Source organism: Oncorhynchus keta, chromosome 28 (genome assembly GCF_023373465.1).
Source record: "Oncorhynchus keta strain PuntledgeMale-10-30-2019 chromosome 28, Oket_V2, whole genome shotgun sequence".
Taxonomy (NCBI): Eukaryota; Metazoa; Chordata; class Actinopteri; order Salmoniformes; family Salmonidae; genus Oncorhynchus; species Oncorhynchus keta.
The window spans coordinates 28,243,040-28,268,913 of NC_068448.1; the positions used below are offsets into that span (position 1 = coordinate 28,243,040).

General features: G+C 42.2%; 1 protein-coding gene across 2 annotated transcripts; it reads left to right on the top strand.

The window, feature by feature from the left end:
- The first annotated feature begins 835 nt into the window (after positions 1 to 835).
- Positions 836 to 25,800, top strand: LOC118360957 (ATPase family AAA domain-containing protein 3-like). Of its 2 annotated transcripts, XM_052482678.1 has the most exons (17): positions 836 to 972; positions 1,157 to 1,221; positions 12,895 to 12,971; positions 13,457 to 13,558; positions 13,768 to 13,827; positions 13,978 to 14,047; positions 14,482 to 14,647; positions 14,956 to 15,025; positions 15,162 to 15,317; positions 17,981 to 18,037; positions 18,212 to 18,337; positions 18,581 to 18,705; positions 23,654 to 23,705; positions 23,794 to 23,864; positions 24,021 to 24,188; positions 24,363 to 24,471; positions 24,553 to 25,800. In XM_052482678.1, exons 1-17 carry the CDS (start codon positions 962 to 964, stop codon positions 25,651 to 25,653), a joined length of 2,586 nt encoding a protein of 861 aa, XP_052338638.1. In that variant the 5' UTR covers positions 836 to 961; the 3' UTR covers positions 25,654 to 25,800. The 2 variants fall into 2 exon arrangements, with proteins under 2 accessions (XP_052338638.1, XP_035596460.1); XM_035740567.2 differs by lacking the exons at positions 836 to 972; positions 1,157 to 1,221 and adding an exon at positions 11,738 to 12,070.
- Positions 25,801 to 25,874: the final 74 nt, after the last annotated feature.

Sequence of the window (25,874 nt, forward strand, 5' to 3'; positions counted from 1 at the left end):
TATCCGAAACAGGCAAAGGGCAGGTCGAGGGCAGGGTTTGTGATCAGGTCCGAGTCAGGCAGGTACAGGACGGCAGGCATGCTCGGGGTCAGGCAGGCAGAATGGTCAGAATCGGCAAAAACTAGGAAACAGAACTAGAGAAACAGGAAGGCAGTATTTTAATACAATGTTATTAAAACATCCCCAAGCCTGTTTGACTTCTACTTCCTTTATTAAGAAGCATTTAAATCATATTTACATGTTAAATAACATTTAACTGGTTTTCCTCATGGTATTATTTATATACAGTATATCCAATGAATACACAAACATCAAATGGTGGTCCAGAGCTCAACATCATGCCATAATATGGTTATAAGGCTGTTAGCTGTACAATCTGTCCTTGCATAATGCTCATCTATACACACTGAGTAATAAACTCACATTATCACGTCATCACACATCCCCTTTCTGTATTTTTCTCTCTAAAGGGAGCAGTGATTCCATGTCTTCTTCTTTTCACTCCTAGCTTTAAGCACGCATTCACTCTTACACACTGTATTGGGAGAAACGTTAGGACGATTCTACGGGCCTGTGACTGACAGGGGCCCTAAAAAATTATTAGGTTAATCATTTTTATATTGAAAAAAAATGTACCGATCATTATATTTGATTTACAATGTACTAATAAAACTAACGGTTTATTTGTCTTGTTTTTGGCAAAAAGGAAACATCCAGAGAGCCTCTATTGGCCAGAGAGCTTCTGTATGGCCCAAACCCCCTCATATTTACATTAAATGGTTCGGTCCTGCCCCCAAACCAGGCGCGAACTGTACTTGCTAGCAGTGAAATGCGAGTGAGGAGTGCCGGTGGAGCGTCATGTCTCAGCTTCCCAAAGAAAGATCTGGCTTCCAAAAACGAAAAGGACACAAGAGAGAGAAAAGGGCCATAGTATGTCACCCAACTTTTGACAAAGGAAGGGATGTATACTCCGTGAGTGATGGAATTAACCTTTTAGCTTAGTCCATAGTGAAATGGGCTACTTTTGCTCCCCTAACATTAACGTTAGTTAATGTCTTGACAGAAAATTCTGTGTTTACATTTTGCTCCTCTAACCCGACATGTAATAAATTATATTCATACTAAATCGGTTGTCCTTGCCCCTGTCTGGTGCCAGGCCCAACAGAAGCAGTATCAGCCATCACCATACCCCTGAATCATCCCTACTCCCAACTGAAGAAGGTGAGCAGCATTGTGTTGAATGACATGTCAGTTGGCATAATTGCAGGTACTGCAATGAATTGAGGACAGGAATGTGATTCTCCAGTCAGGAAAAATCTCATTTGACACAGAGCCTTAAAGGAAGAGATGCAGGCTCTTAGAGATGGATGAGAGTCTCTGCTGTTTGAGGCGCCACTGATTGCTACGCAAATGGATGTTGCACCTCAATTTAGCAAGGAACACAGCCTTCAAAGGAAAGGGAAGAGATTCCATGATGAGACGTCTCAGGAGACAGCTCAGGACAGTGCAGCAATGGTGTTTCGGAACAGTGTTTTTAACTGCTATGGACAACATAAGTGACTTCGACACTAGGTTCCACACCACTGCAAATTGTAGAAAAATGTTCTGCTGTTCTGAAAGTTGGGCTGATTAGTGAGGATAAAGTCCTTTCTGTGTGTCAACCACTGATCATTAAATATTCCAGAGATCTTACACCTGAGTTTCAAAATGAAGTAAGACATCTGAACACTATATATGCTGCCACTTTCCCCCCTAACGTGTCCCCTCTTGGTCTCCTGAATGCAATTTGTAAGATGCAGCTGCAAAGCATTTTTGGAGAGGTGTGCATTGCTTTATGTATATTTTGCACACTGCCTGTGACTGGTGGTGAGAGAGCTTTCAGTAAGCTAAAACTGATTTTAAAAATATTAAAATAGTTGAGGCCCACTATGTCCCAGGACAGGATTTGCAGTCTTGCTATGCTGTCCATTGAAAGTCAGTTAGCTAGAAAGCTGGATTTCAAAGACCTGATCAGTGACTTTGCTAGCAAGAAGGCTCGGCCCTGGGCTCTTGGTGAGTAAGGCTGAGCAAGGGCCAGTGACAACTGTTAAATGGCATGGCTCTTGGATCACTACACAAACAGGCTGAGAACAAGACTGAAAATAAGAGATCTGAAAGTAATGGCTGGATTGCCATAAAAATGTATTGTGCAAAATCAAGACCAAGTGGAAGAAACCTATTGATTTGGTGACCACTTGACCTTTCCGCCACGATCAGGGCTTTTCGTTTCCATTTTTACAGCTGCTTATTTTCTAGTTCTAGATTTTATTATTTCATTCTATAGTTGTTAATTTATTTTAATTGAAGAGGTTAAAGTATATTTAAGTTATTTATTTTAAGTTATTCATTAATGTTAATAGAATTTTCCATTCAAGAATTTTACCATTAATTACATTTAGACTGTAAAATATGGCCTTTAGCACATTTCTTATAGAGAGTATCAGTCTTGAATCAAATAGTGAATTTGACTGTATGCAGAATGTTGCATGCATGTCTGCACAGTGTTATATTTTCACAGCTCACTGTCAGGGCTGTGTTTCTGGACCTAAGAAAGGCTTTAGATACTCTTAACCATGAGATTCTTATCACAAAATTGACCAAGTTGTAACTTTTCCCACGATGCCTTGAGATGGATGAAATCATACCTTGAAGGTAGAACTCAGTGTGTCAGAGTGAGCAATGAGCTGTCGCCCACTCTTAGCTATGATGTGGGCGTGCCCCAAGGGTCAATACTGGGGCCCCTCCTGTTCAGCCTGTACATTAAAGATCTGCCTTCTGTCTGTACTGGGTGTGAAGTTCAAATGTATGCAGATGATACAGTGATATATGTGTATGCAAAGAGCAAACAACAAGCTGCACAAGAACTCATTACTGTAATGGTCCAGGTTACAAAGTGGCTCAGTGACTCGTGTTTGCATCTCAATGTGAAAAAAACTGTTTGCATGTTCTTCACAAAGAGGGCAACAGATGCTACTGAGCCAGATGTCTATGTGTCAGGGGAGGAGCTTCAGGTTGTATCTGATTTTAAGTGCCTTGACATCATACTTGATTCCAACCTCTCTTTTAAAAAGCATGTGAAAAAGGTAATTCAAATAACCAAATTTAACCTAGCTAATTTCCGATTTATACAAAATTGTTTGACTACAGAGGTAGCAAAACTGTACTTCAAATCGTGATTGTCACGATCGTTATAAGGAGTGGACCAAGATGCAGCGTGGTATGTTTCCATCCTTTATTTTGGAATAGAAAACTTTAAAGAACAAAACAAACAAATGAAACGTGATGCTAATATAATGCTCACAGGCATTATACATAGACAGGATCCCACAAAGCACAATGGGAAAATGGCTACCTAAATATGATCCCCAATCAGAGACGACGATAAACAGCTGCCTCTGATTGGGAACCATACTAAGCCAACATAGAAATATAATTCACCTAGATAACCCACCCTTAAATCGCACCCTGACCTAACCAACATAGAGAATAAAAGCTCTTTATGGTCAGGGCGTGACAGTGCCCCCCAAGGTGCGAGTCCAGCCGTAAAACCTGACTCAATAGGGGAGGCTCCGGTGCGGGGTGAAGTACCCACTCCGCACGTGGACACGTCATCGGAGGTACCGGACCGTGGCTCGTCGCCGGAAGAACCGGACTGTGGGTCATCGCCAGAGGAACCGGACCGTGAATCATCGCTGGATGCTCCGGACCGTAGACCGTCACTGGAGGCTCCGGACAGCAAACCGTCGCTGGTGGCTCCGGACCGCCGACCATCGCTGGAGGCTTCGGACCGTCGATTGTCGCTGGAGGTTCCGGACTGCCAGCGAATAGGGAGACCTATTATTTTCTTTTGAACTATTATTTGGATAAACACCTTTGAAACTGAGCTAATCCTACTCTGTCTGATCTGTGTAAATGTTCTGACCCAACCCCCTGGTCTGCCACACCAAGTAGACTAAAATAGGGGGGAACCGGTACCGAGTCAGTGTGCAGGTTAGTTGAGGTAATTTGTACATGTAGTTGGGGGTGATGTGACTATGCATAGATAATAAACAGCGAGTAGCAGCAGTGTACAAAAGGGGGTGTCAATGTAAATTGTTCGGTGGCGATTGTTTTGTTGTTCAGCAGTCTTATGGCTTGGAGGTAGAAGCTGTTGAGGGGCCTTTTGGTCCTAGATTTTGCGCTCCATTACCGCTTGCTGTACGGTAGCAGAGATAACAGTCTACAACTTGGGTGATTGGAGTCTCTGACAGTTTTATGGGCTTTCATCTGACACCGCCTATTGTATAGGTCCTGGATGGCAGAGAGCTTGGCCCCAGTGATGTACTGGGCCGTTCTGTAGTGCCTTATGGTCAGATGCCGAGCAGTTGCCATACCAGGCGGTGATGCTCTCGATGGTAGAACCTTTTGAGGATTTGGGGATCCATGCCAAATCTTTTCATTCTCCTGAGGGGGAAAAGGTTTTGTTGTACCCTCTTCATGGCTGTCTTGGTATATTTGGACCATGATAGTTCGTTGGTGATGTGGACACCAAGGAACTTGAAACGCTCGACCCGCTCCACTACAGCCCCGTCAATGGTTATGTGGGCCTGTTCGGCCCTCCTTTTCCTGTAGTCCACGATCAGCTCACATTGAGGGAGAGGTTGTTGTCCTGGCACCACACTGCCAGTTCTCTGACCTCCTCCCTATAGGCAGTCTCATCATTGTCGGGGTGATCAGGCCTACCACTGTTGTGGCGTCAGCTAACTTAATGAGGGTGTTGGAGTCGTGTTTGGCCACTGAGTCGTGTTTGGCTCACGCAGTCGTGGGTGAACAGGGAATACTGGAGGGTACTAAGTACACACCCCTGAGGGGCCCCTGTGTTGAGGATCAGCGTGGCAGACGTGTTGTTGCCTACTTTTACCACCTGGGGGCGGCCCGTCAGGAAGTCCAGAATCCAGTTACAAAGGGAGGTGTTTAGTCCCAGAGTCCTTAGCTTGGTGATGAGCTTCCTGGGCACTGTGGTGTTGAACGCTGAGCTGCAGTCAATTAACAGCATTCTCACATAGGTGTTCCTTTTGTCCAGGTGCGACAGGGCAGTGTGGAGTGCGATTGATATTGCGTCAGATCTGTGGATCTGTTGGGGCGGTATGCAAATTGGAGTGGGTCTAGGGTGTCCTGGAGGATGCTGTTGATGTGAGCCATGACCAGCCTTTCAAAACACTTCATGGCTACCGACGTGAGTGCCACGGGGCGGTAATCATTTAGGCAGGTTACCTTCACTTCCTTGGGCAAAGGGACTATGTTGGTCTGCTTGAAACATGTAAGTATTACAGACTCGGTCAAAGAGAGGTTTAAAAAGTCTGTGAAGACACTGGTCCGCACATGCTTTGAGTACACGTCCTGGTAATCCTTCTGGCCCAGCGGCTTTGTGAATGTTTACCTGTTTAAAGGTTTTGTTCACATCGGCTAGCGAGAGCGTTATCACACAGTCGTCCAGAACAGCTTGTGCTCTCGTGCATGCTTCAGTGTTGCCTGCCACGAAGCGAGCATAAAAGGCATTTTGCTCGTCTGATAGGCTCGTGTCACTGGGCAGCTCGCGTCTAGTTTTCCCTTTGTAGTCTGTAATAGTTTTCAAGCCCTGCCACATCCGACGAGCATCACAGACAGTGTAGTAGGATTCAATCTTAATCATGTATTGACGCTTTGCTTGTTTGATGGTTTGTCTGAGGGCATAGCGGGATTTCTTATAAGCGTCCGGATAAGTCTCCTGCTCCTTGAAAGGGGCAGCTCTAGCCTTTAGCTCGATGCGGATGTTGTCTGTAGTCCATGGCTTCTGGTTGGAATATGTATGTACAGTCACTGTGGGAACGACGTCGTCGATGCGCTTATTGATGAAGCCGATGACTGAGGTGATGTACTCCTCAATGCCATTGGATGAATCCCGGAACATATTCCAGTCTGTGCTCGCAAATGGTTTGTGTGTTTTTTTTCTCCCTTAGATGAACTGTCTAATAAGCCAAATATGATTACTATTTGAATCCATGCCATAAACCATACATACATTCATGCACCTATTGACTACTAGTAAAAACACATTGCATGGCCAGGCAGGCAGGGGGTATACCCATTCATAGGCCCTTTTTCATTCCCTTTTTTCTTAATGTTCTTCTTTAAAAAAAAAAACACTCTCCCTAACTTTCCACCATTGGCCAAGTGTTCAGTAATGCCACGATATTGCAGCCCATACAGGTGCAAACCACGAATACAGAGCGATGCCGGGTTCCAGCCTATATAACTTATTGATGTACACCTCAGGCATGACCTCAGATTATGTCAAAATCAGGAGGAGCCTACTGAAAGCTATGTATTATGTCAGAGCCTAATTGCTTATACAGGGTTCGGTTATAGAAGGACATTAGCATAGTTAGTAGGATTGCCATGGGAAGTTGGGGTGCTGAGTGTGCTGCAGCATCCCCTGAATAATCAGAATTAAAAATAATATATTTCTTCACAAAAGTAGTGCACTGGGCCTTTACTTGTCCTGTATTAGCGGACCGATATAGACGTCTGAAGCACAGGCAAAACAAAAAAAAATAAGCTTTGCTGCTGTGTCAAAAAAGGTAGTTGTATACTTAAGAACAGAATCTTGAAGGACTCAATAGTTGGAATTGTAAGACTTGTTGCCCAGTCCTTTTCTTTGTGATAGTCATTCTAACGGAATCCAGAAAGAACACGTTTCTTCGTGCATAAGAACAGCCCTTAGCCATGGTATATATATATACCACATCCCCTCGGGCCGACAGCGGAATAAATGTAGTTGTATTACAATGGTGTAATACAGTTGCTACTGTTGAATTAAAACCATCTGACCATCTCCCTGCATGGGTATTCTGTGCCCACCCCATGTCTTACCATTTGTCAATAAAGATTACTTAAAGGATACTCATTACACTCTGGCTGGTCTGGAGAGGTTTGGTAGGCCGTCATTGTAAATAAGAATTTGTTTTTAAAACTTCTTACGGCTGTGGTGGCAGTATCGAGTAGCTTGGATGAAAGGTGCCCAGAGTAAATGGCCTGCTCCTCAGTCCCAGTTGTCAATATATGCATAGTATTAGTAGTATTGGATAGAAAACACTCTGACGTTTCTAAAACTGTTTGAATGATGTCTGTGAGTATAACAGAACTCATATGGCATGCAAAAACCTGAGAAGAAATCCAAACAGGAAGTGGGAAATCTGAGGTTGGTCGATTTTCAACCCAGTCCCTATTGAATACACAGTGGGATATGGATAAAGTTTCACTTCCTAGGGCTTCCACTAGATGTCAGCCGTCTTTAGAAACACAGCTTCTACTGTGTTGTGGAGCCGGATGGGAGCTCTTTGAGTCAGTGGTCTGGCAGAGAGCCAGGTCCTGGTCACGCGCATTTCACATGATAGCTTCTCTACAGACAGGAATTCTCCGGTTGGAACTTTATTGAAGATTTATGATAACAACATCCTAAAGATTGATTCTATACTTAGTTTGACAAGTTTCTTCGACCTGTAATATAACTTTTTGAAGTTTTCGTCCGATGTTCAGATGGACCTGCACGAGTGTTTGGATTTGTGTATTAACTTCTTGCGTCGAGCCATCCCGGATCCGGTATCGTGACTACAGCCTCAAGCTCATTACCATAACGCAACGTTAACTATTCATGAAAATCGCAAATTAAATTAAATTAATCTATTTGCTCTCAAGCTTAGCCTTTTGTTAACAACACTGTCATCTCAGATTTTCAAAATATGCTTTTGAACCATAGCTAAACAAGCATTTGTGTAACAGTATTGATAGCCTAGCATTGGATTATGCCTCTATTTCAGCATGCAACATTTTCCACAAAAACCATAAAAGCATTCAAATAAAATAATTTACCTTTGAAGAACTTCGGATGTTTTCAATGAGGAGACTCTCATATAGCAAATGTTCAGTTTGAACCTGAAAGATTATTTGTTTAGGACAAATCGCTCCGTTTTCTGCGTCACATTTAGCTACGAAAAAAAACCTGTATCCAGGATTGTGTAAATCTATCCGCAAGCTCATTAGCATAACACAACGTTAACTATTCATGAAAATCGCAAATGAAATTAAATTAATCTATTTGCTCTCAAGCTTAGCCTTTTGTTAACAACACTGTCATCTCAGATTTTCAAAATATGCTTTTGAACCATAGCTAAACAAGCATTTGTGTAACAGTATTAGTATTAGTATTAGCCTAGCATTGGATTATGCCTCTATTTCAGCATGCAACATTTTCCACAAAAGCCATAAAAGCATTCAAATAAAATCATTTACCTTTGAAGAACTTCAGATGTTTTCAATGAGGAGACTCTGTTAGATAGCAAATGTTCAGTTTTTACAAAAAATATTATTTGTGTCGACTAATCGCTCCGTTTTGTTCATCACTGACAAGCTGACAAGGTACAAATCTGTCGTTCTGCCCCTGAACAGGCAGTTAACCCACTGTTCCCAGGCCGTCATTGAAAATAAGAATGTGTTCTTAACTGACTTGCCTGGTTAAATAAAGGTAAAATAAATAAAAATAAAAATCACGTTTGGGTAAGGAAAAAAAAAGTTGTTAAAACGCGAACTTTTTTCCAAATTACCTCCATAATATCGACAGAAACATGGCAAACCGATGTTTAGAATCAATCCTCAAGGTGTTTTTCACATATCTATCGACGATAACTGCCATGGTGGATTTTTACTTTCTCTTCTGAAGAAATGGAACGCGCATGGACCTACAGATTACGCACACAGGACACCGGGCGGGACACCAGGTAAATGTAGTCTCTTATGGTCAATCTTCCAATGATATGCCTACAAACACGTCACAATGCTGCAGACACCTCAGGGAATAGACAGAAAGCGTGGGCTCATTCCTGGCGCATTCACAGCCATATAAGGAGACATTGGAACACAGCGCCTACAGAATCTGGGGCATTTCCTGTATGAAACGCCTGTTGCATTAGTTCTGGGGGACTCACAGATAATATCTTTGCAGTTTTGGAGACGTCAGAGTTTTGTCTTTCCAAGGCTGTCAATTCCATGCATAGTCGAGCATCTTTTGGTGACAAAATATTGCGCTTAAAACGGGCACGTCTTTTTATCCAATAATGACACAGCGCCCCCATAGGTTCAAGAGGTTAAAAGCGCTAACAAAAGTAGCTACTTGGACATAAATAATGGACATTATCGAACAAATCAAGCATTTATTGTGGAACTAGGATACCTGGGAGTGCATTCTGATGAAGATATTCAAAGGTAAGTGAATATTTATAATGTGGTTTCTGATTTCTTTTGACTCCAACATGGCAGATAATTTTATTTATTTTCTGAGCGCCGTCTCAGATTATTGCATGGTTTGCTTTTTCCGTAAAGTGTTTTTGAAATCTGACACAGCGGTTGCATTAAGGAGAGGTATATCTATATTTCCATGTCTAACAATTGTATATATCGATATTTATAATGAGTATTTCTGTAAAATTATGTGGCTCTCTGCAATATCACCGGATGTTTTTGGAACTAGTGAATGTAACGCGGCCAATGTATACTGAGATTTTTTTATATAAATATGAACTTTATCATACAAAACATACATGTATTGTGTAACATGAAGTCCTATGAGTGTCATCTGATGAAGATCATCAAAGGTTAGTGATACATTTTATCTCTATTTGTGCTTTTTGTGACTCCTCTCTTTGGCTGGAAAATTGGCAGAATTTTTCTGTGAGTTGGTGGTGACCTAACATAATCGTTTGTGGCGCTTTCGCTGTAAAGCCTATTTGAAATCGGACACTGTGGTGGGATTAACAACAAGATTACCTTTAATACGGTATAAAATACATGTATGTTTGAGGAATTTTAATTGTGAGATTTCTGTTGTTTTGAATTTGGTGCCCTGCACTTTCACTGGCTGTTGTCATATCGATCCCGTTAACGGGATTGCAGCCCTAAGAAGTTTTAACTGACTTCCCTAGTTAAATAAAGGTTAAATAAATAATAAATAAAAAGTAGCCCGAACCACACACAAGATGGTGTTCTCCGTTTTGCTCTACCAATCCCACAACATGTACATGTCGGTTGTGTTGCTCTAGGATGCCCACAGGCCTTACAAGATTCGTCTGAAGGTCCTTTGGTACCATTTTAAAAAATGAATGGAAGTATATATGGAGACTGTTCGGGGCCAAAATAAGGGGTTAAATACATGTTAAAAAAAAAAAATAATTAATCCTGAATATATATCTCTCAGATATAGGGCAAACACTTCAGAACAAACTTCCTGTTCCATGTAATGAATCTGTTATTCAATGCGTTTGAATGGGCCAATAGCAGTTAGGCCAAAAATAATGGTTTAATATTTAATATATTGACACTTCAAAGGGTCTTAAAATTCTAAATCAAATAACAAAATGTACCTTGGTAGGACCTTCTTAAAACTATTTCATATAGCTTTGTAGAATTAGACATGGTTATATTGTTATGGGTTAAACATTGTTTGCATCCATAGATACCAACCATTAATCTGTGTGATTAAAGGGGGCTGAGTTAAAACGGTGTTTGTAAGACAAGGGCCGATACCGAAGGGCCCGGGGCTGGGTCTTTTGACAGAAACGTCAGCAGTGTCTGAATGGTTTGAGCAACAAACCTATCTATGAAAATCTGAGACTCTCGTGAACCCGCACATATAAAATGTTTTGCTCTATGACGCTCACAAGTTACACAAGACTCGCTGGAAGGTAAAGGGGTTATTGAATATCATAGGAAATCCCAGGACATTGTGTATATAATGCTGTAATAAGCTCACATAGTTGCTGTCGCAAACTCCACACAGTTGTCACTGACTAGTTGGATATTTGTTTCCCAGTGAGTAAAAGTGTTTTGTACTTACAACATTCATATAAATTCATTTTCACCAGGTTTTTGCTTTGGCGGACCTTATTAATTGTATTGACATTTGTCAATAAAATGTATGAATGCAACTGTTTATGTCAAAGTGCTTTGTGTTCTATTTGTAGCCCTGTTTGTCCTGAAAATAAAATGGTAAAACACTTAATTGCGAGTCAATATCTAAGGGCTGGACATGCAGATTGATGAAAGTCAGATCAATGAAAAACAGATTTTTGTTGGGGTCTTGGGTTGGATTTGTAGAATCAGGTGTGTTACTGCTTGGCTGGAGCACAAGTGACTGTTTTGCAAGGTGGATGATAAAATGTACATCTATCCAATGCATAATACGTTTTTGACTGTTATGCCAATTGCCTACTATCTAGCTCACACTCTGGAAAGTGTATGCAAGGCTTAATTTCTCTGATAAAAGTTTAGAAATTAGTCTAGCAATTTGAGGACTGGGTGGCTTTCATGCACCTGGCAATGTCCTTGTATGGTATCGTCTACCATTTATATTTTTCTTTGAATGGTACTTGATGTTTTTGTGTAATGCAATGTTGGTTAACATAGGTAGTGTGTTCTATTATGCTTCCTGATTTTTGGGGGGGCATCATTTTGAAGTTGTCCCTAATCTATTCAAAATGTGATGTGCGCAATGGACACTCAGGCAGTCCAGGTCATTTGGAATGTATAGCTAACCGCAGCATCCGATGCTGTCGAGCAGGAGAGAACCTCGTCAGTGTAGTAACCAATAAGGATGCAGTATTTTATATATAGTCCTGCCCACCACACGTCGCGCTTGCGTGGAAGAGTCTACCCGACACACATGGAGCTATAGTGGTGTTTAGGGTCCTGTGTATAATAGTGGCGGTAGAAGAAACTGGACCCTTCAGTCCACTGCAGCACGGGGAGTTAGAAGACGAATCCATTTGAGTAATCATGTCGTGGCTCTTCGGCTGGGGAAGGGGGTCCAGCAAACCCCCGACAGATGAAGCAGAGACCACTGAAGGAGAAGGGGGATCTTCTGATAAATCGTTCGGAGAGAAGCCCAAGGACAAATGGAGTAACTTCGACCCGACCGGGCTTGAACGAGCCGCAAAATCTGCGAGGGAACTTGACAGATCACGTTCGTACAATAGTTATCACATTGTCATGTCATTTGTTAAAGCTTCTTGTTCTTGTCGGAAGTTCAGTATCGCATGCAACTGCACGATATCGTTGCAGAATATGAGCAATTAACCGTTCTGACAACTGCAACAAAGTATCAATTTAACATGAATCAACTATAGAAAGTATGTAATGAACTGGACTCGACTGTATCAACAAAGACTGTCTGCAACAGGCTTTGGTGGGCGTGACAGTGATCGAAAGAACAAAGTGTTCTTCATGGGGATGTTGTCTGACCTGCCACTTATTCAAGATAACATTCCCGTTCGATGTTTGCAAGAGAGCACATGGCCTGCATAGACGTATGACCTGCTGTTGCATATATGGGGTTATAAATGTAAGCAGTAAGGCACGAGGGAGTGTGGTATATGGCCAAAATACCACGGCAACGGGCTGTTTTTTGCCTGGACACAGACCTTAGCCGTGGTATGTTGGCCATATACCACAAACCCCCAAGGTGCCTTGTTGCTATTATAAACTGGTTACCAACGTAATTAGATAAGTAAAAATACATGTTTTACCTGTGGTATATGGTCTGATCTACCACGTCTGTCAGCCAATCAGCATTCAGGGATCGAACCACCCAGTTTATAATTAACCATGAAAGTCAGTTTGGCGCATGCTTATGTATGCCATGACAGTGAAAGTGGTATTATTTGTGAATTAATGGCAATTAATGTTAAATAATTTATCCTGTTCCCCAAGTGAACATTTAAACTCATATTATCAAGTGACCAATTGACATTGAAATGTCTTAATTTTGTTTCCACCTCAACTCTATAGGCCATGCGAAAGAGGCGCTTGATCTGGCTCGCATGCAGGAGCAATCGGTACAGCTGGAGCATCAGAGTAAAGTGAAGGTGGGACACTTTCAAATGTCTGGTTATTAGGTTTACCCATTGAAATGTTGGGAGCATAACAAGTGTGCAATTTTCTGATAAAAAAAAAAATACAGTTTACCTAGTCTACTGCTACAAACATTTATGGGTGTGCATTAGCTCATGCTTTTTACTTTTAGTTTCCAAGTGTCAGCCTTCTATTTAGCTGCAGCATTTGTTTTTGTAGAAGAAATCAAGTGTTATCCACTATTGCCTTATGATCTTCCCTGTCCTAGACATTCCGGTACTGTCACCTACATTTCAAAATGGGAACACATGGGTTCCCATTTCTATATATTCATCCACTTTCTCTCAATCCTCCCTTGACTTTTCTCTTTGGGTCCATATACTTGGCATCTATGATGCTCGGAATAATGAGATTAGGGTTTAAGTATAACAGTTCTCTGGCCTTCAAACTTACTACCTATTCCTCTCTGAAAATATGCTTTAATCCCATTCACTAACAGGAATATGAAGCAGCCTTGGAGCAGCTGAAGGGGGAACAGATCCGTCTCCAGGCCGAGGAAAGGCGGAAAACACTGACAGAGGAGACCAAGCAAAATCAAGCGGTATGGGAGTGGTTGAGAGTTGCTGACAAATAGTCCTCGACTACATTCCGCTGATGTAATTTTACCAGTCAAGTGTGAATAAATCTAGTGTTGCGCTAAGTATGTTGTTATGGGGATAATGTACATTATTTGTCTTTATTGTATTGCATCCTTAATGTTGACTCATGCTTCAAATGGTGCAAATGTGTTTTCTGTCTTATTTCCTCTAGAGGGCACAGTATCAAGACAAACTTGCCAGACAGAGATATGATGATCAAGTCAGGCAGCAGGTAAGCTCTCTGTTCTGATTTCTGTTGAATCTCAGCCATAGCTATAGAGAAACACAAAAAGAAACCCGATTGGGACCCATGCTGATAAAAAAAGGACAAGAATGAGAAATATGGCTAAGTGTATGTTCAGCATGTGTTTTGTATTTGCAGCAAGCCCTCAATGAGGAGAACTTGCGCCAGCAAGAGGAATCAGTAACAAAGCAGGAGGCTATGCGAAAAGGTGCAGGAAAATTCTCCATGTCATTATGACACACAGGAGAAGGTTTACTAAGCATTTGCACCTGTTCTTCATCAAGGAAAATGAAACATGAAGAATAGTGAACTGAGACCGTTTCATGTTTTTGTCATTGTTTACAGCAGGGGTAGGCAACTCTGTTCCTGGAGTGCCACAGGTACTGCCAGATTTTGTTCCGTCTAGGCATCACACCTGACCAACTGAGCTAATTGATCAGTTCAACCAAGCTGGCCTTCCGGGTCAGTAAATAAAATAAAAAAGCCTGCGGTTGTCTACACCTGGTTTAGAGTATATCTGTAGTTCTCTTCTGACAGAAACTGGTGCAAATGCTTTGTAAATCAGTCCCACAGTATGTTTACTAATAGCAGACTCAGTCAAAAACATATTTGAACTTACTTTAGTTCCACTCTCTTACTTAGCCACTATTGAACATGAAATGGCTTTGCGGCACAAGAACGAATTGCTTCGTGTAGAGGCAGAGTCTGCAGCTCGTGCCAAGGTAGAGCGGGAGAATGCGGACCTCATCCGTGAACAGATCCGCCTTAAAGCAGCCGAACACAGGCAGACGGTCCTGGAGTCCATCAGGTGAGCTGGGAAGGGACAAAATGGTTCTACACTCTACAGCAGTGTCCCATTATTGGGTCGGGCCCAATGGCGGGTTGAACTTGCAGTTACTTTTTAGAGGGTCACAACTTGAGACTGGGCTGTGGAAGACAATCAGTTGTAAAGAGCTTTATACATTCCAATTCTTATCACATCTCATATTATGTAATACATTTAATTTGATCAGCCAGTATTCTGTTATGTTTGGATAAGAACCCAGGAATGCTGTGAATGTTTGGTAGTCATAATGGGAGCAGTCACTGTAATAATTATGTTTTTGTTTCTCTCAGGACTGCAGGAGCAGTCTTTGGGGAAGGGTTCCATGCCTTTGTGTCCGACTGGGATAAACTCACTGCCACAGTAAAAAGTCTCCCCCTTACTACCAATCTTCTATCACACTTTCACCGTACAAGCTGCGATATAGCTTGAATTTCACATTGTGGTTGCTTACCATATCTGAGTCATTGACACACACTGTTTGGTGAATGCCCTGCAGGTGGCTGGGTTCACACTGCTGGCAGTAGGGGTGTATTCAGCGCGGAACGCCACCGGGGTGATTGGGCGCTACATAGAGGCTCGTCTGGGAAAGCCTTCGCTGGTTCGAGAGACCTCCAGAATCACTGTTGCCGAGGCCATCAAACACCCTGTTAAGGTATCTAAAGACGAGATAAAATATTTCCCTTTCAGGACATAACAAATTGATATGGGATATTTGTTGTCCCTGCTCTTTGAAGTGCACTGAACAAAAATATAAACACAACATGCAACAATTTCAAGGATTTTACAGAGTTACAGTTCATATTAGGAAATCAGTCAATTGACCCTGGTCTTTGGATTTCACATGACTGGGAATACAAATATGCTTCTGTTGGTCACGTACCTTAACTAAAAAGGTAGGAGCGTGGATCAGAGAACCAGTCCATATCTGGTGTGACCGCCATTTGCCTCATGTAACACGACACATCTCCTTCACATAGAGTTGATCAGGCTGTTGACTGTGGGCTGTGCAATGTTGTCCCACTTTTTTAATGGCTGTGCAAAGTTGTGGGATATTGGCGGGAACTGGAAAATGCTGTTGTACACGTCGATCCAGAGCATACCAAACATGGTCAATGGGTGACATGTCTGGTGAGTATGCAGGTCATGGAAGAACTGGGACATTTTCAGCTTCCATGAATTGTGTACAGATCCTTGTGACATGGGGCTGTGCATGATCTTCCTGAAACATGAAGTGATGGCGACGAATGAATGGTACGACAATGGGCTTCAGGATCTTGTCACAGTATCTCTGTGCATTCAAATTGCCATCAATAAAATGCAATTGTGTTCGTTGTCCGGATCTTATGCCTGCCCATACTATAACCCCACTGCCACCATGGGGGGCACTCTGTTCACAACGTTGACATCAGCAAACCCGCTCGCATACACAATGCTATACACGTTGTCTGCCATCTGCCCGGTACATTTGAAACCAGGATTCATCCATAAAGAGCACACTTCTTCAGTGTGTCAGTGGCCATCGCAGGTGAGCATTTTGACACAGATATCGGTTATGACGCCAAACTGTAGTCTGGTCAAGACCCTGTTGAGGACAATGGGGACGCAGATGAGTTTCCCTGAGACGGTTTCTGATAGGTTGTGCAGAGATTCTTCTGTCTTCTGTTTCATCAGCTGTCCAGGTGGCTTGTCTCAGACGATCCCTCGGGTGAAAAATCCGGATGTGGAGGTCCTGGGCTGGCGTGGTTACACGTGGTCTGTGGTTTTTAAGCCGGTCGGACCTACTGACAAGTTCTCTAAAATGACGTTGGAGGCGGTTTATGGTAGATAAATTAAAATACAATAATCTGGCAACAGCTCTGGTTGAGACATTTGTGGCATTGTGTTGTGTGAGAGAACTGCACATTTTAGAGTGGCCTTTTATTGTCCCCAGCACAAGGTGCACAAGGTGCACCTGTGTACTGATCATGCTGTTTAATCAGCTTCTTGATATGCCACAACTGTCAGGTGGATGGATTATCTGGGCAAAGGACAAATGCTCACTAACAGGGATGTAAACAAATGTGCTCAAAATTTGAGAGAATAAGCTTTTTGTGTATATGGAGCTCATGAGACCAACACTTTACATGTTGCGTTTATATTTCTGTTCAGTAGTTAAAATGATGCCCATTATACAGTGAATTCAGAAAATATTCAGACCCCTTGACTTTTTCTACATTTTGTTATGTTACAGCCTTATTCTAAAATGGATTAAATTACTTTTTTCCCTCGTCAATCTACACATGACACACCATAATGACAAAGCGAAAACAGGTTTTTAGAATTTTGGGCAAAATGTATTAAAAGTAAAACAGAAACACCATATTTACATAAGTATTCAACCCCTTTGCTATGAGACTCGAAATTGTGCTCAGGTGCATCCTGTTTCCATTGATCATCCTTGAGATGTTTCTACAATTTGATTTGTGTCCACTTGTTGTAAAGTCAATTGATTGGACATGATTTGGAAAGACACACTCTATATAAGATCCCACAGTTGCCAGTGCATGTCGGAGCAAAAACCAAGCCATGAGGTCGAAGGAATTCTCCGTAGAGCCCATAGACTGGATTGTGTCTCGGCACAGATTTGGGGAAGTGTACCAAAACATTTCTGCAGCATTGAGGGTTCCCAGGAACACGGTGGCCTCCATCATTCTTAAATGGAAAAAGTTTGGAACCAGCAAGAATTTTCATAGAGTTGGCCGCCCGGCCAAACTGAGCAATTAGGGGAGAACCCAATGGTCACTCTGACAGAGCTCCAGAGTTTATCTGTGGAGATGGGAGAACGTTCCAGAAGGACAACCATCTCTGCAGAACTCCACCAATCCGGCCTTTATGGTAGAGTGGCCGAATTGAAGCCACTCCTCAGTAAAAGGCACATGACAGCCCACTTGGAGATTGCCAAAAGGCACCTAAAGGACTCTGACCATGAGAAACAAGATTCTCTGGTCTGATGAAACCAAGATCAAACTCTTTGGCCTGAATGCCAAGCGTCCTGTCTGGAGGAAACCTGACACCCCCTACGGTGAAGCATGGTGGTGGCAGCATCATGCTGCAGCAGCAGGGACTGTGAAGCTGGTCAGGATCGAGGGAATGATCAACGGAGCAAAGCACAGAGAGATCTTTGATGAAAACCTGCTCCAGAGCGCTCAGGAACTCCGACTTGGGAATTCAACCTACAGAATGCACTAGGTTGAATATCATATTAACTGTATTATAATACATGTATGAATTGTTTAACTGTATGTATGTGAACTCTGAATTCTTTTCTACCTTCAGACAACGAAGCGTCTGAGAAGTAGACCACAGGATGCTCTGGAGGGAGTAGTTCTTAGTGTAAGTACACAGTGTACATTCAGTATTGTTCCATACACAGCATGGAATAATTCTTTACATTACAATAAAAGCAGATATCCCTACACACTGATGTCACTGCTAAAGTTAGTTGACCACCCTTAAGTTGACATTTCTCCTGCCCTCTCTCTCTTCCCTCCCCTCTCTGTTGTGTAGCCATCCCTGGAGGAGCGTGTGCGGGACATTGCCATTGCGACTCGTAACACTCGACAGAATAAGGGGCTCTATAGAAACATCCTTATGTATGGACCCCCTGGGACTGGCAAGACCCTCTTTGCCAAGGTATTACATGGCATGCACTATACATGTTAGTATAGTTTAACATGTACTTTACTAGAATAAGGAAAACATTTCAACATTTTTCAAAATTGTATTGGTTAGGTGCAGGGTGGCAAAACTGAAAAATAATGTTTTGCTATTAACTTTACACCGGTGTGTATAGTACAGTCGTCACGAGCTGTCCATAGCCAATAGTTGCTGCATCCACTATTTTACTGAATGATGGTCTGTTACATTGCCCTGCAGAAACTGGCCCTCCATTCTGGGATGGATTACGCCATCATGACAGGTGGAGATGTAGCCCCTATGGGCCGTGACGGCGTGACGGCCATGCACAAGGTCTTTGACTGGGCCAGTACAAGCCAGCGCGGGTAGGACATTGATTCACTGTGTTGTGTTAAATGTCCAAAATTAAATGTACAGATCCTCTTTGGCACAAATCTTATGGGTATTTATGTAAAATCAGAGCCATACACTACCTGTCAAAGGTTTTTAGAGCACCTACTCATTCAAGGGTTTTTCTTTAATTTTACTATTTTCTACATTGTATAATAGTAGTGAAGATATCAAAACTATAAACAAACAAATATAGTGGCAAGCAAAAGTATGTGAACCCTTTGGAGTTATGTGGATTTCTGCATAAATTGGTCATACAATTTGTCAATGTCAAAACATCTAAGTCATAACAATAGACAAACACAATCTGCTTAAACTAATAACACAAACAATTATACGTTTTTATGGCTTTATTGAACACACCGTGTAAACATTCACAGTTTCAGGGTGGGGAAAGTATGTGAACCCTTGGATTTAATAACTGGTTGACCCTCCTTTTGGCATTTTCTGTAGTTGTGGATCAGACCTGCACAACGGTCAGAAGGAATTTTGGACCATTCCTCTTTACAAAACTTTTTCAGTTCAGCAATATTCTTGGAATGTCTGGTGTGAACTGCTCTCTTGAGGTCATGCAACAGCATCTCATTCGGGTTGAGGTCAGGACCACTTCAAAAGGTCCACTTCAAAAGGCGTATTTTCTTCTGTGGAAGCCTTCTGTTGTTGATTTACTTCTGTGTTTTGGGTCATTGTCTTGTTGCATCACCGAACTTCTAGGTGATGTCCTGTTGAGCTTCAAATGGCCTTACATTCTCCTGCAAAATGTCTTGATAAACTTGGGAAATCAGACTGATAGCAAGCTGTCCAGGCCCTGATGCTCCCTCCACCATGCTTTACAGTTGGGATGAGGTTTTGATGTTGGTGTGCTGTCTTTTTTTACTCCACACAGTGTTGTGTGTGTTCCTTCCAAACAACTCAACTGTAGTTTCATCTGTCCGCAGAATATTTTGCCAGTAGCGCTGTGGAATATCCAGGTGCTCCTTTGTGAACTTCAGACGTGCAGCAATTCTTTTGTAGAACAGAGGTGGCTTCTTCCGTGGTGTCCTCCCATGAACACCATTCTTGTTTAGTGTTTTACATATCGTAGACTTGTCAACAGAGATGCTAGTATGTTCCAGAGATTTCTGTAAGTCTTTAGCTAATCTCAATGAGCATTCTGCGTTGTGCTCTTGCAGTCATCTTTACAGTACGGCCACTCCTAGATAGAGTAGCAACAGTACTGAACTTTCTCCATTTATAGACAATTTGTCTTACCGTGGACTGATGGACATTAAGTCTTGTAGGGATACTTTTGTAACCCTTTTCAGCTTTTTGTTTGAGGCATGGTTCACATCAAGCAATGCTTCTTGTGAATAGCAAGCTCATATTTTGTGAGTGTTTTTGATCGGGCAGCGCAGCTCTAACCAACATCTCCAATCTCGTCTCATTGATTGGACTTCAGGTTAGCTGACTCCTGACTCCAATTATCTTTTGGAGAAGTCATTAGCCTAGGGCTTCACATGCTTTTTCCAAAATATACTGTGAATGTTTAAATTATATATTCAGTATAGACGAAAAATACAATAATTTGTTTGTTATTAGTTTAAGCACACTGTTTGTGTATTGTTTTGACTTAGATGGAAGATCATGTAAAATGTTATGGCCAATTTATGCAGAAATCCAGGTAATTCCAAAGGGTTCACATACTTTTTCTTGCCACTGTATGGAATCATGTAGTAACCAAAAAAGTGTTAAACAAATAGAAATATATTTTAGATTCTTCAAATTGCCACCCTTTTCCTTGATGACAGCTTTGCACACTCTTGGCATTCTCTCAACCAGCTTCACCTGGAATGCTTTTCCAACAGTCTTGAAGGAGTTCCCACATATGCTGAGCACTTGTTGGCTGCTTTTTCTTCAATTTGCGGTCCAACTCATCCCAAACCATCTCAATTTGGTTGAGGTCGGGTGATTGTGGAGACCAGGTCATCTGATGCAGCACTCCATCACTCTCCTTCTTGGTCAAATAACCCTTACACAGCCTGGAGCTGTGTTTGGTCATTGTCCTGTTGAAAAACAAATGATCATCCCACTAAGCCCAAACCAGATGGGATGGCGTATCGCTGCAGAATGCTGTGGTAGCTATGCTGATGGTGTGCCTTGAATTCTAAGTAAATCACAGACCTTGTCACCAGCAAAGCACCTCCACATCATAACATCTCCTCCATGCTTTACTGTGGGAAATACATGCAGAGATCATCCGTTCACCCACACCGCATCTCACAAAGACACGGCGGTTGGAACCAAAAATCTCCAATTCAAAGGACCAAAGGACACATTTCCACCGGTCTAATTATCATTGCTTGTGTTTCTTGGTCCAAGCAAGTCTCTTCTTATTGGTGTCCTTTAGTAGTGGTTTCTTTGCAGCAATTCGACCATGAAGGCCTGATTCACGCAGTCTCATCTGAACAGCTGATGTTGAGATGTGTCTGTTACTTGAACTTTGAATAATTTATTTGGGCTGTAATTTCTGAGGCTGGTGACTAGGAACGTATCCTCTACAGCAGGGGTAACTCTGGGTCTTCCATTCCTATGGCAGTCCTCATGAGGGCCAGATTCATCATAGGGCTTGATGGCTTTGCAACTGCGCTTGAAAAAACTTTCAGTTTTTGAAATGTTCCGTATTGATTGACTTTCATGTCTTAAAGTAATGATGGACTGTCATTTCTTTGTCTATTTGAACTGTTCTTGCCATAATATGGTCTTGGTCTTTTACCAAATAGGGCTATCTTCTGTATTCCCCCCTACCTTGTCACAACACAACTGATTGGCTCAAACACATTAAGAAGGAAAGAAATTCCACAAATTAACTTTTAAGAAGGCACACCTGTTAATTGAAATGCATTCCAGGTGACCTCCTCAAGAAGCTGGTTGAGAGAATGCCAAGAGTGTGCAAAGCTGTTATGAAAGCAAAGGATGCCTGTTTGAAGAATCTCAAATATAAAATCTATTTGGATTTGTTTAACACTTTTATTGTTACAAATTATTCTATGAGTCCATATTTTTGTTGTCTTCACTATTATTCTACAATGTATAAATAAATAAAAACCCTTGAATGAGTAGGTGTTCTAAAACTTTTGACCGGTAGTGTGTATATAAAGATCATCTGCAGTTGAAGCCGGAAGTTTACATACACCTAAGCCAAATGCATTTAAACTCAGTTTTTCACAATTCCTGACATTTAATCCTAGTTAAAATTCTCTGTCTTAGGTCAGTAAGGATCACCACATTATTTTAAGAATGTGACATATCAGAATAACAGGAGAGAGAATTATTTATTTCAGCTTTTCTTTATTTCATCACATTCCCAGTGGGTCAGAAGTTTACATACTCAATTAGTATTTGGTAGCATTGCCTTTTAAATTGTTGAACTTGGGTCAAACGTTTCAGGTAGCCTTCCACAAGCTTTCCACAATAAGTCGGTTGAATTTTGACCCATTCCTCCTAACAGAGATGGTGTAACCGAGTCAGGTTTTTAGGCCTCCTTGCTCGCACATGCTTTTTCAGTTCTGCCCACAAATTTTCTATAGGATTGATGGCAGGGCTTTGTGATGGCCACGCCAGTACCTTGACTTTGTTGTTCTTAAGCCATTTTGCCACAACTTTGGAAGTATGCTTGGGGTCAATGTCCATTTGGAAGACCCATTTGCAACCAAGCTTTAACTTCCTGACTGATGTCTTGAGATGTTGCTTCAATATATCCACATAGTTGTACTTCATCATGATGCCATCTATTTTGTGAAGTGCACCAGTCCTTCCTGCAGCAAAGCACCCCCACAACATGATGCTGCCACCCCCGTGCTTCACGGTTGGGATGGTGTTCTTCAGCTTGCAAGCCTCCCCCTTTTTCCTCCAAACATAACGATGGTCATTATGGCCAAACAGTTCTATTTTTGTTTCATCAGACTAGAGGACATTTCTAAAAATGTAAAATTAAATTTTAAAAAAGAAATACGATCTTTGTCCCCATCTGCAGTTGCAAACCATAGTCTGGCTTTTTTTATGGCGGTTTTGGAGCAGTGGCTTCTTCCTTGCTGAGCGGCCTTTCAGGTTATGTTGATATAGGACTTGTTTTACTGTGGATATAGACACTTTTGTACCTGTTTCCTCCAGCATCTTCACAAGGTCCTTTACTGTTGTTCTGGGATTGATTTGCACTTTTCGCACCAAAGTATGTTTATCTCTAGGAGACAGAACGTGTCTCCTTCCTGAGTGGTATGACGGCTGCGTGGTCCCATGGTGTTTATACTTGCGTACTATTGTTTGTACAGATGAACCTTCAGGCGTATGGAAATTTCTCCCAAAGACGAACCAGACTTGTGGTCTACAATATTTTTTTCTGAGGTCTTGGCTGATTTCTTTAGATTTTTCCCATGATGTCAAGCAAAGAGGCCCTGAATTTGAAGGTAGGCCTTGAAATACATCCACAGGTACACCTCCAAATGGCAAAGGCTAATTGACATAATTTATCAGAAGCTTCTAAAGCCATGACATAATTTCTGGAAATGTTCCAAGCTGTTTAAAGGCACAGTCAACTTAGTGTATGTAAACTTCTGACCCACTGGAATTGTGATACAGTGAATAATAAGTTAAATAATCTGTCTATAAACAGTTAATGGATAAATTACTTGTGTCATGCACAAAGTAGATGTTCTAACTGACTTGCCAAAACTTTAGTTTGTTAACAAGAAATGTGTGGAGTGGTTGAAAAACAAGTTTTAATGACTCCAACCGAAGTGTATGTAAACTTCCGACAACTGTATCTATGTGCGTGTCAGATTCAAATAACCATTGTGGGTCAATAGTAAAAATAAAAAAATACCAGTTTTCTAATAAAGCCATTAGATTTGCTAATCTCTTTCTCTTCATTTGCCTCAACTTCTGTAGCCTCCTGCTTTTTGTAGATGAAGCAGATGCATTCTTACGCAAGAGATCCACAGTGAGTCCAGTAACAGAACTAAGCACATGTTCTGTTTTCAAGAGTCAACATGTCGGCTATTTTGATCACATCAATGACTTTATTGCAGGAGACAATCAGTGAGGACCTCAGATCCACCCTTAACGCATTCCTTTATCGCACTGGAGAGCAGAGCAACAAGTTGGTACCAACCTAAATAAAAAACTATGTTCATTTTAAGTGATTTTACACTGGCAAGTTACCATAGTGATTTTTTTCCTATGTATATTATTTGAGTTTTGAGAAAGTACATGAAAAGGTTGACTTGACTAAAAATATCATGGTCTCTCTCCCCAGGTTTATGCTAGTGTTGGCCAGTAACCAGCCTGAGCAGTTTGACTGGGCCATCAACGACCGTATTGATGAGATTGTAAACTTTGCCTTGCCTGGGCTGGAGGAGAGGGAGAGACTGGTGCGCCTGTACTTTGACAGATTTGTACTGGAGCCTGCCACATTAGGGAGACAGTGAGTACACTATTCTCCACTTGTACTACAATGCCACTATCTATGTGGCATAATGATTTGGGTAATCTCTACAATCAATATTCAGTAGATGTATTTTTCAACTAATGACTGCTCTGACGAAACAATAGTGTGTTGAGTTGAAGGTTTATTTCACTAACATATATCCCCTTGCAGGAGAATGAAGTTGGCCCAGTTTGACTATGGCCAGAAGTGTTCGAACATTGCAATTCGTGCAGAGGGCATGTCGGGCCGTGAGATCTCTAAACTGGGTGTGGCCTGGCAGGTTAGTACATGTGACCTGTCCAGTTAGTTGTCTTTAGATAATGGGACACAGGATAACATTCAATCCCTGTTTTCTCATCAGGCTGCTGCATACTCCTCAGAAGACGGCGTCTTGACAGAAGCTATGATCGATGCGCGTGTTGACGACGCTGTCCGTCAGCATGCGCAAAAAATGGACTGGCTCCACATGGAAAGGGGCGCGGAAAGTGCGGGTAAGCACAGAGTGGTGGTGCCAAAGGAGGCGGCAGCAGCGAGTGTAATAGGATTCACACTGGTGCAAGAGGCTGTACCACAGGCCCTGGATTCAGTCCCCACCATCCAAGTGGTGCTCCCTGTCATGGAGGCCATCATCTCGAACGCTCAGGCCGCAGCGGAAGCTGAGCCAGTGAAGGTTAACGAGGCAGCTGCCATTATTGAGGAGGCAGTTACCCTAGTTAACGAGGCAGAGGGTGTTACCCCCATTGTCACTGAGACTGTTGCAGCATTTCCAGCACTCAAGGAGGCAGAAGTGGTGGAGGATCCTGTGGAAACTGCTACTGATATACCATTGGTGCAGGAGGTAGAAATAATCAAGGATGTGCCCGAAAAGGCTACAGCATCTCTTGTTCCAGAGACTGTAGCAGTGACTAAGGTAGAGGTCTATGTGACAGCAGAGGTGTCTGTACCCAAGGACACAGAAGCAGAGGTACTTGTAGACACAGCCCCTATCATTAAAGAAGAACCAGCTCAAACTAAAACCACCCAAGAGTTGGATGCTGCAGAAGCAGTCAAGTATTCAGAAGCCATTGCAGTAGAGTCGGAGGCCACAGCAGTTCCTGTTGCCCAGGAGACAGAGGCAGCGGCCACCCCCGCTGTCGCGGGGGCTGCGGCCACCCCCGTTGTCGCGGAGGCCTCTGATTCTGAAACTAAGACCACAGCAACCTCTGTTGCCCAGGAAACTGAGACCCCTGTAACCAAGGAGACAGAGGCCACAGTAACCCCTGTAGCCCAGAACACAGAGGCCACTACAGCAAAGGTTGACACAGAAACTGCAGCTGAGGTCCCTGCAACGGTTGTGTCCAAGGAATCTGAGGCGACTGAAACTACAGCTGCCAAGGAAGCAGTGGACCCTGAAATCCCTGTCACCCCCGAGGCAGATGCTTGTAAAGTTAAAACACCTCAAGCAAAGGACCAGGAAGGTTGACGACTTAACCAAACCAAAAAAAATTGAATAAATGGTGATGCTACTGAAACACGATGGTAGGGAGCAAGTAGGTTAAATATTTTGAAGCAAAAATATGTACTGTACTGAATAATGGGTATTTTGTCATGATTAAACGGCTATTGATCATTCTGTCTCAATGGTGTCTTATTACACTTATCTATTGAACTATTTGTTTTTGTTTTTCAAAATTGCATGCCTTT

Excerpts from the sequence above, each read along its gene's own strand:
- LOC118360957 (XM_035740567.2), top strand. The coding sequence starts at position 11,884 with ATGTCGTGGCTCTTCGGCTGGGGAAGGGGGTCCAGCAAACCCCCGACA. Across the intron at positions 14,648-14,955 it reads ACGGTCCTGGAGTCCATCAG|GACTGCAGGAGCAGTCTTTG; the intron begins GTGAGCTGGGAA and ends TGTTTCTCTCAG. Across the intron at positions 15,026-15,161 it reads GGGATAAACTCACTGCCACA|GTGGCTGGGTTCACACTGCT; the intron begins GTAAAAAGTCTC and ends AATGCCCTGCAG.